This window comes from Spermophilus citellus (genome assembly GCF_964194105.1).
Source record: "Spermophilus citellus genome assembly, chromosome: X".
Classification (NCBI taxonomy): Eukaryota; Metazoa; Chordata; class Mammalia; order Rodentia; family Sciuridae; genus Spermophilus; species Spermophilus citellus.
This window is the reverse complement of record NC_138190.1, coordinates 40,696,201-40,709,041: the sequence shown is the minus strand read 5'-3', so window position 1 is coordinate 40,709,041 and position 12,841 is coordinate 40,696,201. Positions and strand designations below refer to the sequence as shown.

The 12,841-nt window shown below is 47.9% G+C and overlaps 2 protein-coding genes across 3 annotated transcripts in view; one reads left to right on the top strand and one right to left on the bottom strand.

Annotated features, from left to right (window-relative positions):
* The window catches only part of SYN1 (synapsin I), a 47,282-nt gene that overhangs the window by 28,458 nt on the left and 5,983 nt on the right, over positions 1–12,841 (top strand). The gene's annotated exons all lie outside the window — the stretch shown is intronic.
* On the bottom strand, positions 3,830–8,084 carry TIMP1 (TIMP metallopeptidase inhibitor 1). The gene is made up of 6 exons (XM_081278174.1): positions 7,867–8,084; positions 6,841–6,969; positions 5,594–5,673; positions 5,283–5,409; positions 4,905–5,029; positions 3,830–4,103 (listed from the first exon to the last, which is right to left on the bottom strand). Exons 2-6 carry the CDS (start codon positions 6,959–6,961, stop codon positions 3,933–3,935), a joined length of 624 nt encoding a protein of 207 aa, XP_081134300.1. The 5' UTR covers positions 6,962–6,969; positions 7,867–8,084; the 3' UTR covers positions 3,830–3,932.

The following is a 12,841-nucleotide window of genomic DNA, read 5'->3' as shown; positions in this document are numbered from 1 at the left end:
CTTACTATAAATACTACTTATAACTGCTATATGATCTCATTTAATAAGCACTTTGTCACTATGAGTTGGACACACTCTTTATCCCTATTTTACAAATGTGGTAACTGAGGCATAGAATGGCAATATGGTTTCCCCAAGGACATAGAACTAGGACATGGCAGGGACAGGATTTAAGTGCAGATGACCTACCTCCTGGGTTCATGGTTTTTTGTTGTTGTTGTTGTTTGTGGTGCTGGGGATTGAACCGAGGGCCTTGTACATGTGAGGCAAGCACTCTACCAACTGAGCTACATCCCTAGCCCAGGGTTCATGGTCTCAATCAGTACACTACACTTCCTGTCTAGAAATTAAGTCACTGTCAGTAATATTGCACATTAAGTTATTGTTATGAGAGATTGTTTATTTGTCTGTTGTTTGCACATGTGTGGTGCTCAGGATGGAACCCTGAAAAATATTCAAGGGCAAATACTCCTCATAATCATCCTTCAACCTCTGAAGGACTCTGGGTAGAGATGTGATGCCCATTTTTATTTGTTCTTTTTAGATATGCATGACAATAGAATGTATTTTGACATATTATACATACATGGAGTATCACTTCCCATTCTTGTGGTTGTACATGATGTGGAGTTACACTGGTCGTGTATTCATATATGAACATAGGAAAGTTATGTCTGATTCATTCTACTGTCTTTCCTATTCCCATCCCCCCTCCCTTCTGTTCATTCCCCTTTGTTTAATCCAGTGAACTTGTATTCTTCCCTCCACCCCCTTATTGGGTATTAGTATCTGCATATCAGAGAGAACATTTGGCCTTTGGTTTTTTGGGGATTGGTGATACCCTTTTTTTTTTTTTTTTTGGTTCCAGAGAGATTGAACTCAGGGGCACTTACCACCAAGCCACATCCCTAGCCCTATTTTTTATTTTATTTAGAGACAGAGTCTCACTGAGTTACTTAGAGCCTTGCTTTTGCTGAGGCTGGCTTTGAACTTGAGATCTTCCTGCCTCAGCCTCCCAAGCCACTGGGATTACAGGCATGCGCCACTGCACTGAGCTGTGATTCCCATTTTTAAGCAGGAAGACTGAGGCTCAGGTAAGGGAAGGGCCAGTCCCCAAGTTACCCTGAGCTAGATCTCATGCTGCACACCTCATATTACTGTGACTCCTCCACATGCTTCCTCTTGGCCATCATAGTCTCCAAAAAAAATTCACACAGAGACACACTGAATGCTTGGGGGCTGTTCACTTTAATGGATTTTCTAGAAGGGTGGTGGGGGTGTGATTATCCCAAGACTGCAGATCCTGCCAGGAGCTTATGCCAGTTCTCTTCAGGAGGTAGCCTTGTATGCTGTTCTGGTCTCCATGTACACTGAAGTACTAGTCACCCGTGTCCATGCTGGACTGGGTCTGGGTACAGGACCCATCTGTGGGGTAAACTGGTTATCAGAATGATCACCACACTGGGTTCTATCCTTCCCCTGCCACCTTCTACTGCACCTTCCTCCCCAGGGCTAGGATAGCTGAGGGCTCAAAGAATGAGCCCTGAAATCATAGAGCAACTCAAGAGTGCAGGGAGTTGGTACTAAGGTTTAGTGAATTATCAGGAGCTATTGAAGTCTCACTGTCAGCAACAAGGTCACTAGCGCCAAAACAGGACCCAGGCCTTTCCCTTGGAGTTACATCAATCAGCAAAGGTTGCTGTTTGCTCCTTTTAGTAGACTGGGGGCCAATCCCCTGGGGAGACACGGATATTGACACAAATATTGTTACTGCAATGGATGTTCCCTCCTGAGGCAAGTGGGTATTTAAAATCTGCCCATCCTGATCCAGTATATAATTTGGGCCTAGGTAACCTCCTAGGAGTGTAGAAAGCTCTGCAGCAGGACCACAGAGGACAGAGGGGCCCATGCTTGGTGACTCAGGATACCCTAGAGGAGACCTGTTTTTTTTTTTCCACTGCTGGTGATTGAATCCAGGGTCTTGAGCATCCTAAGCAAGTACTCTACCACTGAGCTGCATGCCCCCAACCCAAGACTCACATTCTTATTGGTAGGAGCAACACGTAGTTGGATGGGAGAGAATTTGGGGGGATTTTTTCTTCACCAAAGAAGACATATTTTCCCCATTCACCTAAGGGTGGGGACAGTGACAAAGGTTTCGGTCAGGAATCCTCACTGGACAAGCATCAGGACAGTGCCTGAGAGCTGTTTGCCAATTGATAGTCCATTGTCAATGAGTTTATCAACTGCTGAGATTTGTGAATAGAGGAATTCACAGCTGTGGGATAACTTATCACCTTTTTCAAGGGCCAACTTGGGTGTTCCACTGAGTGTTTGCCCCAATCTGAAATTCTGACTCCTACGGCCTCCCTTGAGTCAGGACCTTTGGATACTAGAGGTGGGATGCAGGGACTGGGAAGGCTTAGCAGAGCCTAGGCCCAACTGTAGGAGCAAGGCGACCTAGGAAGGGAGTGTTTTGAGGGTCTCTCACTCAGTTTTTTGATTTGTTTCATTTTTTGCAGTGCTAGGGATTGAACCCAAGGGCACAACTGAGCTATATCCTCACCCCTTTTTAGACAGGGTCTTGCTAAGTTGCTGATGCTGCTCAAAATTAGATCCTCCTGCTTCTGCTTCCTGAGTCACTGGGATTACAGGCATGCACCACCAAGACCCAGGTTCTATGTAGGAAGATGAGCCATAAAAGTGAGGATCAGGTCCAGAGACCTGTTTAGATGAGGAAACAGCTGCATGGGGAAGGAGTGTAGAGGTTATGGGCTGATATATCTGGTTGTTCCAGATTGTGAACTCTACCTGCACTAAATTGCTGTCACAGTTTCCTCCAGAGTTGGTCAGAAGAGTATAGAGAGGAGGAAAAGGGAGGGGAGATTAGGACAAAGCTTGGGGATTTCAGGATCATACCTTCTCTCCATTCAACCTCTTCTATACGCCAAATAACCCCTAAGTAAGTAATCTTCTGCAGGCCATGGATGGAGGGCCAGGGCTACCCCTTCTTCCCTGGCTGGGTTACAGTAGGGGACCCTTTTACTCAAGACAGATTTATACTACAAAGCCTAAGGGTGGGGACATGACAAAGGTTTGGGTGGGGAATCCTACTGAACAAACATCAGGAGAATGCCTGAGAGCTTTTTCCAATTGATTGGGCTTTTGTCAAGGAGTTTGTGAACTGCTGAGATTTGTGAATAGGGGAATTTACAGCTGTGGGATAATTTATTAACTAGAGAGTCCTGGGCAAATAGGAATTAGAAATCATTATAGTAAAATATTTTAAAGTGTTGAGTAGAGAAACTATTTATTAAGTTGGAATTGTTTATGCATATTAAATAACTATTACTGATATTGCAGATCAGCAGTTCTAAGGCCAATGTTGAGATTATTGCCAGGAGCTGTCACATGCCTATAATCCCAGTGATTTAGGAGGCTAGGGTAGGAAGATTGCGTGTTCAAAGCCAGCCTCAGCAATTTAGTGAGGCCCTAAACAATGTAGTGAGACCCTGTCTCAAAATAAAATATAAAAAGGGTTGAAGATGTGGCTCAGTGGTTAAGAGCCCCTGGGTTTAATCCCCAGTACCAAAAAAAAATTATTACCAATACATAAACTTTTATGTAAAATATAAAACCCCAACATTTTTTATTTTGCTAAGTGTGGAATCCAGGGCCTGTGTGTGTTAAGCAAGCACCCTTCCCCTGAGCTACACCTCCAGCCCCAAACCCAACATCTTGCATCCCTCCCTGCCTCATTGGTCCCAGAGTACCCCCACCAGTTCATCACTAACATGGGTTTGTTCCCAAGCACTACAGAGACAGTGTCTGCTGGGTGGTAGCTCTTTATTTCATCATCTTGGAGAAAAAATAGTTGGGAGTTGGAAGGGGGCAAACACCATGTGGGCTTCAGCTTCCACTGGAGGCAGGCTTCAGGCCATCCTGACTCGTAGGGACTGCCAGGTACATACCCCTGGCTCCCGGGGCAGGCACGCCAGGTTACGGCTCTGGAATCCTTTCTCAGAGCCATCGAGGAGCTGGTCTGTCCACAAGCACTGAGTGTCTTTCTCCAGTTTGCAGGGAATGGATGAACAGGCAAACACCTGAAAGAGAGGAGAGAGGTTCACCTTTGAGGGCTTCTCCTTCTCCTCCTCCCTCCTGTGGAGAACATTCCCCTCTTTGCCTTGCAACCTTGAGCTGCTGGAGAGACCCAGGAAGAGACCCTCCCCTTGGGGGAACAGGAAGCCAGTGAAAGGATCATTGTACTAGAAAAGTGGTTAGGAAATAGTCAAGCAGACTGGGGAATTTTCCCATGGGGCAAGGAACAATTGGCAGTAGTAGGGAAGAGCAGGTGTGCAGGGAATTTAAGCATAAGATAGGTAGTAAGGCCTCTCAGTCGTTGGGATCACAGGACATTCAGAGGTATCAGGGAACAGTCTTAGAATGGCCAGGTCAATGTAATGCACCTGGCGAGTAGATCAGTCAACTGCAAGTCAAGAATGAGATGTGCTGGGGGAGAGTTGGTAGGTATGGAGAACAACACTTTGGGTTGTTGGAGATGTTCTAGGGAAGTAAAATATATATATATATATATCTCCCAGGGGTCAGGAACTGGAAGTGGGATTACAGAATAGTCACCAGGGAGAGTTAGAGGGGCAGGTAAAGACGTCAAGGAGCAGGCAGTCCCAAGGTTATCAGACACAGGGCAGAGGATAAACAAGAATTTCCAAGGGAGCAATCTCAGGTTTGGGGAAATAGCAAGAGAGAGCAGGGACAGCTCATGGGTTTGGGAAGCAGATACAAGGACAAGGAATAGCCAGTGGAGGGGGCAAGAAATGAGCCCACGGTTTGGGAAAGAACCCCAAGAACAATGTCCAGGTGGAAGGCAGAGCTCAGGCACTCACTGTGCATGCCTCGCAGCCAGCACTGTAGGTCTTGGTGAAGCCCTTGCGCTGAGCTGGGCTCAGACTGGTCCAGGGAGCCACGAAACTGCAGGTGGTGATGTGCAAGAGCTTATTCCGCAGTTGTCCTGGGAGGGAGGGGGGGACCAACAGGCAGCTTTTGATTGGCTCGGTCAGGAGACAGGACGACATCTGATTGGCGCCCTGGGCACATAGACCCCCCCCCCAACTAGGCAAAGTCTCAGCCTTCTGATAGGCTGAAATTGGGGCGGTCCCAATTTCAACTGAGACCATTCCTTTCAAAGCCTCACCCCCACCCGGTTGCTGGGCAGCTTCTGAGAACGGGTTGGTGTGGCCCAGGGCGAAGGGGTGGAGCCTCACCCGCGATGAGAAACTCCTCGCTGCGGTTCTGGGAGTCGTGGAAGTATCCGCAGACGCTCTCCATAGCGGGGGTGTAGAGGAACCGGATGTCAGCGGCAGGCCCCAAGGCCTGGAAGCCTTTGAACATCTGTTGATGGATGAGGGGAAGAGTCTCTTTTACTGACATAATCCTCCCACTCCTCGTTCTTCCCTGAAGTCATCTACCTAATTCCCCAGATCACAATTTCCTCACCAACCCGCTGTGGCAGGAGGCTTCTGTTTTGAGGAGGAGGAAGATGTTGGGGACTGCTAGGGAGGGGGCAGGGGGATACCTTTGTCATCTTGATCTCATAACGCTGGTAAGCCATGTCCTGATTGACTTCTGGGAGCCCCATAAACTTGGCTCTTATGACTGCAGGAGAGGAGGGGAAGGAAAGGAGTCAAAGGAACAGCATTAACCAATAAAAATCATCATCATATTAATACCAGTAAAGCACAGATACAAATAGGGATTAATGAGTGCCAGACAGCATGCTAAGTGATTTATACATCTGTTAATTGATTCATCTATGTATTCAAGTTCTAATCCTTATCAGGCACTACTTTAAGCCTTTTTCATTTGTACATTCATCTGTTCATGCACCCAACAAATATTTCAGATTGCCTACTGCATGTCAGGCACTGTTCAGGGCTTTAAAGGTACAACAATGAACAAAACACTGAAGTCCCTTCACATTCTAGCTAGGAGACAGATTAAAAAGAAACAAAATAAATAAATTTGTGGAATTAGAAGATGTTAAGGGCAATTGGGAATTACAGAGCTGGGTAAAGAGGCAGCAAAGATTCTGTGCTTGACCAAACTTGAGTCAGGTTCCTGAATGTTCTCCCAGGCCCATCTGTTCACTTTCTTGTAAAATTCAGTTTAAGGAAAGAACCCTGCTAGGTCAGTTTACCCCACCTTCATTTAACTCCCCTCAATATCTGTGGGGGTTCCTCATTCTTCCCCCATCCCCCCATGATGTCTGATCACACTGGCCTGTCTTCAGCAAGAACATTGTTAGGTCAGAAGTCCACTCCCTTACTCCTGATGTTTTCTCTTAGTGATGTTCCATTAACTGACCTCTAAATTGATCATTGGCTATAGATTCCCATTTACCCATGCTATATTGGGAGTTGAACCCAATCTATTTCCCTTCTGCAAAATTCTCTTGCCATGGTCCCTTACCTACTGGGATGGTCCTGAATAATCTGACTTTAACAGAGGATCAGGACTAGGGGGCAAGAGCTAACATTTTAATCAGGATGTTCAGGTAAATCCACCCCAGAAGGTGACTTTTGGGGCAGTCATCCATTTGGATACCTGAGGAGAAGGGTGTACCAGTGGAAGGAGCAGCCAGCACAAAATACAATAGCATCCTGATTTCCAGCACATCCATGGAAATCAGGATGCTATTGTAGCCACAACAGAGATATGCAGGGGCGAGCTGAATTGTTCTAGAGTTAACCACCATTGTGAGACCCTCTGGACTGAGAGGGAAAGCTAAGCAGAGTGTGTGGGTAGAGAAGGGGTCAAACTCACCAACATCGGAGTTGCAGAAAGCTGTCTGTGGGTGGGGTGAGGCACAGGTGCAGGCCCAGCTGGGGGCTATCAGTGACAACAACAACAGGATGCCAGAGGCCAGCGGTACAAAAGGGGCCATGGTAGTTTCTGTAGGGGAGAGAAGTGTCAGGTGGCCCCCAGCCCAGCTGATCTGCTGACCCCTGGCAGCCTGGGGAGGGAGAATTATGGGTCTGGGATTTGGGCCTGAGATGTTGGGAAGTTTGGGGATCTTAAAGAGTTGGGGAGCACAGAGGAGTGTGGGGATTTAGAGTTGGGAGAGTTTAGGAATTTAGGGGACTGAGTTGGGGAATTTTGAGGTTGTCATTTGGTGAATAAGAGGCCTGGGAAGTTTGAGGATTTAAGGGGGTTGGGAAAGTCTGGAAGCTGAAAAGTCTGGGGGTGAGAAATTTGGATATTGTGGTCTAGAAGAGTTTGGGGGAGGTCAGGGGATATGCATATTGAGATATAGGTGACTGGGGATTTTAAAAAGTTGAATTGGGAGGAGGTTGGGTTTTAGGGAGCTGGGGGAATTTGGGAGTCCAATGGGTTAGGGGAAGTGGTGGGGGGCTAAAGGTGATGGAGATACTTGGGGGATGTGAGGGCAGAGGAAGTTTTGAGATTTAGGTGTTTGGGGAAGGAGGCGTTTGGGGATAGGGAGAGTTTAGGGAATGCAGAGGTTTGGAGTGGGGGACTTAGTGGGGCAATGAGTGGATCCCAGGGAGTTGGAAGGCTGGGGAGCCTTTGTGGTATTCGGGGGTCATGGGTTTGGGGAAGCTGGGGGTGGATGCCAGGGGTTCAAGGGAGTTTGGAGTGCCGGTTTGGGGGGAAGAATTCCAGACGCCCCCTTTCCGTGCCCCCTCTCATCCCCAACCAGCACAGGGTCCTGGTACTCGCAGGCCAGGCAGAGTATCTGGCACCCGAGTAGAAAGGTCAGCAGCCAGCACACGGACAGGATCCAGTCGGGCCCAGCCCCAGCCCCACCAGGACACACGGATCTCCGCTTACCTCTGCTGTATCTCTAGGCGCTGGGTCTGCGGCGATGGCGGCAGGGCCTGAGCGGTAGAGGATAAATGTCCACCACGCGAGGGGCGGGGTTGGCGAGGAAATCACAGGCCTGCAGGCTTCCTGGATGTTATTACTCATCCGCCCACCATCAGAGCAGGGCAGCCCAAAGAGCCACCCTCCTCTGCCCGCCCGCTCCTCCCGCCCGCCACGCCCGCCACACCCCTCCCCCAGCTCCACGTCGTGAGCATTCCTGCCTAGCGGCCTCCTAGGAGAGGCGACAGTCCGCCAAGTCCCTGAAATCGCCCAGTTCTCTCCAATCACCCACATCTCCCAAATTCCCCACGGCCGAAGCCCGACTTATTTCATTCTTTCAACATTGTGCATCAACTGTGTGCTGAGCCCATAAAACCCCCTTCCATTCCTGGTGTGTCTGACGTTCTGGTGAGGGGGTGGACAGGGGACAAATTAAGCAGAAGCGGTGGAGGGAGATAAGGCAAGCGAATGGGGAGAAACACAAAGTGAGGAAAGTGAGGCACCAAGACGTTACGTGACTTCCCAGGCATGGTAGCATATGCTTGTAATTCCAGTGATCCTGGAGGCTGAAGCACGAGGATCTTAAGATAGAGGCTCGAACCAGCAAGGTCCTGGCTCAAAATAAAATAAATAAATAAATAAATAAGGGGCTGGGGTTGTGGCTCAGTGGTAGAGCGCTTGCTTAGCATGTGCGAGACACTGGGTTTGAGTCTCAGCACCACATATAAATAAATAAAAGTCCATCAATAACTAATAAAAAACATTTTTAAAAAATTAAGTAAATAAAAAGGACGTGGAGAGTTTGGGGCTGTAGCTCAGTGGTAGAGTACCTGCCTAACACTAACGTATGAGGCACTAGGTTCCATCCTTAGCACCACATAAAAATAAAGGTATTGTGTCCATCTGTAACTTAAAAAAATATTTTAAAAAAAGTAGATGTAGCTCAGTGTTAAAGCATCTCTGGGTTCAATCCCTAGAACCACTACCACCACCAAAAATAAATAAATAAAATTTTAAAAAGATTTATGTGACTTATACAAGAACATAGAGTTAATACGTGGTAGAACTGAGACTGGAACCAGGCGGCATGGAGCCACAGCCTGGGTTAGAACCTTTCTCAAAAAACACATGAACAAGACAAGACAGGGTGTAGCTCAGTGGCAAAAACACTGTTTTAGCACACATGAATCCCTATGTTGCATCCCCAGTGCCGCAAATCAAATAAAAAACACAAAAACAAATAAAAGCACATACTCAGGCAAATAGCATTTATATACCACTGACTCTGTACCAGGCAATCAGCATAGTTATTTATCTCACTTCAAGCTCACAACAAGCCTTGAAGGTGGAAACAAGTAGGATTCCCTTTTTACAAATGAGGAAATATGAGACATAAAGGTAGTGGAGACAAGGCATGGCTGGGTTTGAATCTAGGCTCAGTGACTCTAGAGACCCCAACCCAAGTATGGCACAACCCAAGTATGGCACAGTACTGGAAGGCAGGGAATGGTGCTAGTGAGCATCAGAGAGCATTAGGAGGGGGGTTGAGTGAATGGTGGTGAAAGAAGTTAGTGAGTCAGTAAAAACCCATTCCCCACCCCATCCTGCCCTGCCCCTACCCCACTAACTGTTCCACACCCCTGGTGGGGGGTGGAATGAGGCAACCCCTGCCCACCAGCTTCCCAATGATGCAGGAATATTCCCGGGTGTCCTGGGGAGGGTTCTGAGGGCTGATGAACATTCTTGGTCAATTTAGGGAGGATAGACCAATAATGATGAGAGGATGATGACAGCAGCCACTTATAGAGTACTTACTGTGTACTGTGGGCTTTGGACTTAATGTAAATTATCTCATTCACTGTCTGCTACCTCCTTGCTAATTAAGTTTGGTTAACTTAGGGAGGTTAGTTCAATAACCACAACAACACAATGCAAACCACTATCAGCACTTACGAAGTGTTTACCATGCATGAGCGCTGCTCTGAAGCCATTGTATGTACATTATCTCTTTCAATCAGTCCCGTGACCCACCTCCTTGTTCATTAATGCTAGCTGATACTCTTCCCGACATCCCTAGATAAGGTTCATATACTCATTACACAATGAGGAAACTGAGACACACTAGGGGTCAAGCCATCTGCCCAGGAATGAGGGTGAAGAAATGACTACATTGGAGGGACAATAAAAGGAGGAAGGAAAGAAAACCAAAAATTTGTAGAAGCTGATTGTGAAAGTCGGGGAGTGAGAGTAAATGAGACAGGGGTCTGAGTAACTCCATGGCAGGATTGAGGGAGAAGTGAAGACAGGGAAAGTCCTGTCTTGGTTCCTCACTGACCCTGCTTCTGACGCCAACTCTTTATCTCTGAAATCTGAGTCAGCACTCAGTTTTGCCGACTACTTACTTCTGAGGAGTTGTATGGATCTGGGTTATTGCACAGGTTTGAAATGGGGTGGATGTGGGTTTCACAGAGGGGTGTCTGGATCTGTGACCATCTGGGGAGTTGGAGAGGTGTGGTGGCCCAAAGGGACCAGTTGTCATGTATACAAGGGATGATCCCCACAATGTACCAAGTGCTTGGTCTGATTGTGCCCATTGTACACAACAAGAAACTGAGTCCCAGAAGGGTTAACCAAACTATCTGGGATGTCAAATGGCCTTAGGCAGAGGAGAGGCCAAGATTCAAGTATGGAAGCTGGGCCCATTGGTGCCTGCCTGAAAGTCCCAGCTACTGGGGAGGCTAAGGTGGAAAGGAGGATCCCTTGATTTTTTTGTTTTTGGTTTTTGTGTTACTGGGGATTGAACCCAGGGGTGCTCTACCACTGATCTACAGCCCCAACTCTTCTATTTCATCTTGAGACAAGATCTCCCTAAATTGTTGAGGCTGGCCTTGAACTTGCCATCCTTCTGCCTCAGGCTTCTGAGTAGCTGGGTTTACAGTTGTGTACCACTGCACCCAGCTAGGAGGATCAAACGAGTCCGGGAGTTCAAGACCAGCCTGAGCAACAGAGCAAGACTCTAAGTAGTACATGCCTGTAATCCCAATGGCATGGGAGGCTGAGGCAGGAGGATCACGATTTCAAAGCCAGCCTCAACAACTTAGCAAGGCAATTAGCAACTCAGTGAGACACTGTCTCTAAAATAAAAAAAAAAAATTACAAAGGGCAGAGGATATGTTTCCATGGTAAAGCACCCTTGGGTTCAATGCCTGGTACAAAAAAGAAAGAAGAAAGAAAAGAAAGAAAGAAGGAAGGAAGGAAGGAAGGAAGGAAGGAAGGAAGGAAGGAAGGAAAGATTGATTCAAATCTAGGGATCCAAAGTCCCCTGAAGTGTGTACCTGGAAGGGCACATACTTACACATATCCACAGCATTGTGTTCAGCCTCAGGTCCAGGGGAAGCAAGGACGGTTTATGAAAAAGACCTAGAAAGCGGAGCTGGTTACGCATGTGCGCACACAGCTCTCTGCTATGTTTCTGCTGCTGGGAGTTGCATGTGTTCCCCTCTGTGTGTTGTAAGCCCATCCCTGAGAGTCAGGTATGCCTGATTATTTTTTGCTGTTTGCTTCTGGGAGTTGTAGGTCACATATGCAATCATGAATGTATCGTCCACTGGTGTGTGCTATGCGCCTGCCTGAGTAGAATGTCACACATGCGTCTGATTGTTTCTCTGGCATGATGCCTGGAGGATTCCTCTCACCTCCCCCATCCGCAGTCTTAACATCATGCCTAAGTCCTCCTGCCCCCCTCCAGTGACGCCAGTCATTTGAGAAATGAGGAAGGAGGGGTGCAGAGGGAGGGCAAAGCCTGAAGGTCAATTGGTCACTCTGAGTCTGCCAGCTTCCTGTGCCTGTCGGGAACTGGGAACCACCACCGCCCCAGCAGCCCCTCCGGGAATGCCATCTCTACCCTGTCAGCAGGAGGCAGGGGCCCTGCACAAGTGCCCATGTGCTGTGGTGCCTAAATGTGTGTGTGAATGCCCAGCAGTGTTGTCTGTAAACTTAGGAGAGTTGTGGATATCTCTGATTGTGCATATATCTGTGTTTCACATATGGCAAGGCATGTTGTGTGTGTGTGTGTGTGTGTGTGTGTGTCTTGATATACTTTTTGTGTGCCCCAGAGTGTGGCATGGGTCTATGTTATGCAGCTCTGGTTATGTGAAGACCTAGAAGTGTATGCTCCTCCTGTTTGTTGTGTAGATCCTTCTATTGGTTGTGCATGTGACTAGGAGTGTTCCATGTGTGCCTGTGTTGAATATATGCCCAGTTCTGTTGCATGTGCCTGAAAAATTGTGTGAGCCTCTGTATTGTATGAGTGACCCAAAGAATCTGGGCATCTCTCTGTCAGTCAGGTTTGGGCAAGGGCACCGATGTGTGTTTGAGTCCAGGAGTACTGGCTTCTGTCCATGTTTTGAGCCCCCGGATGGCAGAATGGCCTTGTGGGGAATGACTGTGTGGGTCTCTGTAGCCCCAGAGTTAGGTGTGCTTTGGGCATATGTTGGTTGGTCTTCTCAACGTGCTTGAGCATCTCTGGGTTTGGCTGGGTAGATCAAGTCTGAGGGTTTGTGTGTCTCGTAAGTTGTGTACGTGTGTGGATGAGGCTTACATACAATGCTTGGCTGAGAGGTCCGATTGCTACATGCTAACCACCACACCCCCGTACACACATGCACACTCACCTCACTGTCATCCATCCACTATAAAAACAAACTTTCTCTTTTCTGGGAAAGTCCCCCACCCTCATCCCATGCCTTGCCCTGGGAAACCAGGGGCAGGAAGTGTGGGACTTAGTGGGTGGAGGGAGGAACAGGCAGGCAGGACTGGGTTTGAATCTGGGCTTGAAGATGCTGTGACTCCCAGCTGCTGCCCGACTGGGTCTAACCCACCTTTTCTGCAAAATGCTCATACTGTGGCTCATGCTGGATGGGGTTGCTGAACACCAACTCAC

What these genes read in the sequence shown, in the direction of transcription:
- TIMP1 (XM_081278174.1), bottom strand. Translation starts at nt 6,961, where the DNA reads ATGGCCCCTTTTGTACCGCTGGCCTCTGGCATCCTGTTGTTGTTGTCA. An exon ending in ATGAGATCAAGATGACAAAG is followed by an intron (nt 5,410 to 5,593) that starts GTATCCCCCTGC and finishes ATCCATCAACAG; the next exon opens with ATGTTCAAAGGCTTCCAGGC. An exon ending in CGAGGAGTTTCTCATCGCGG is followed by an intron (nt 5,030 to 5,282) that starts GTGAGGCTCCAC and finishes CCTCCCTCCCAG; the next exon opens with GACAACTGCGGAATAAGCTC.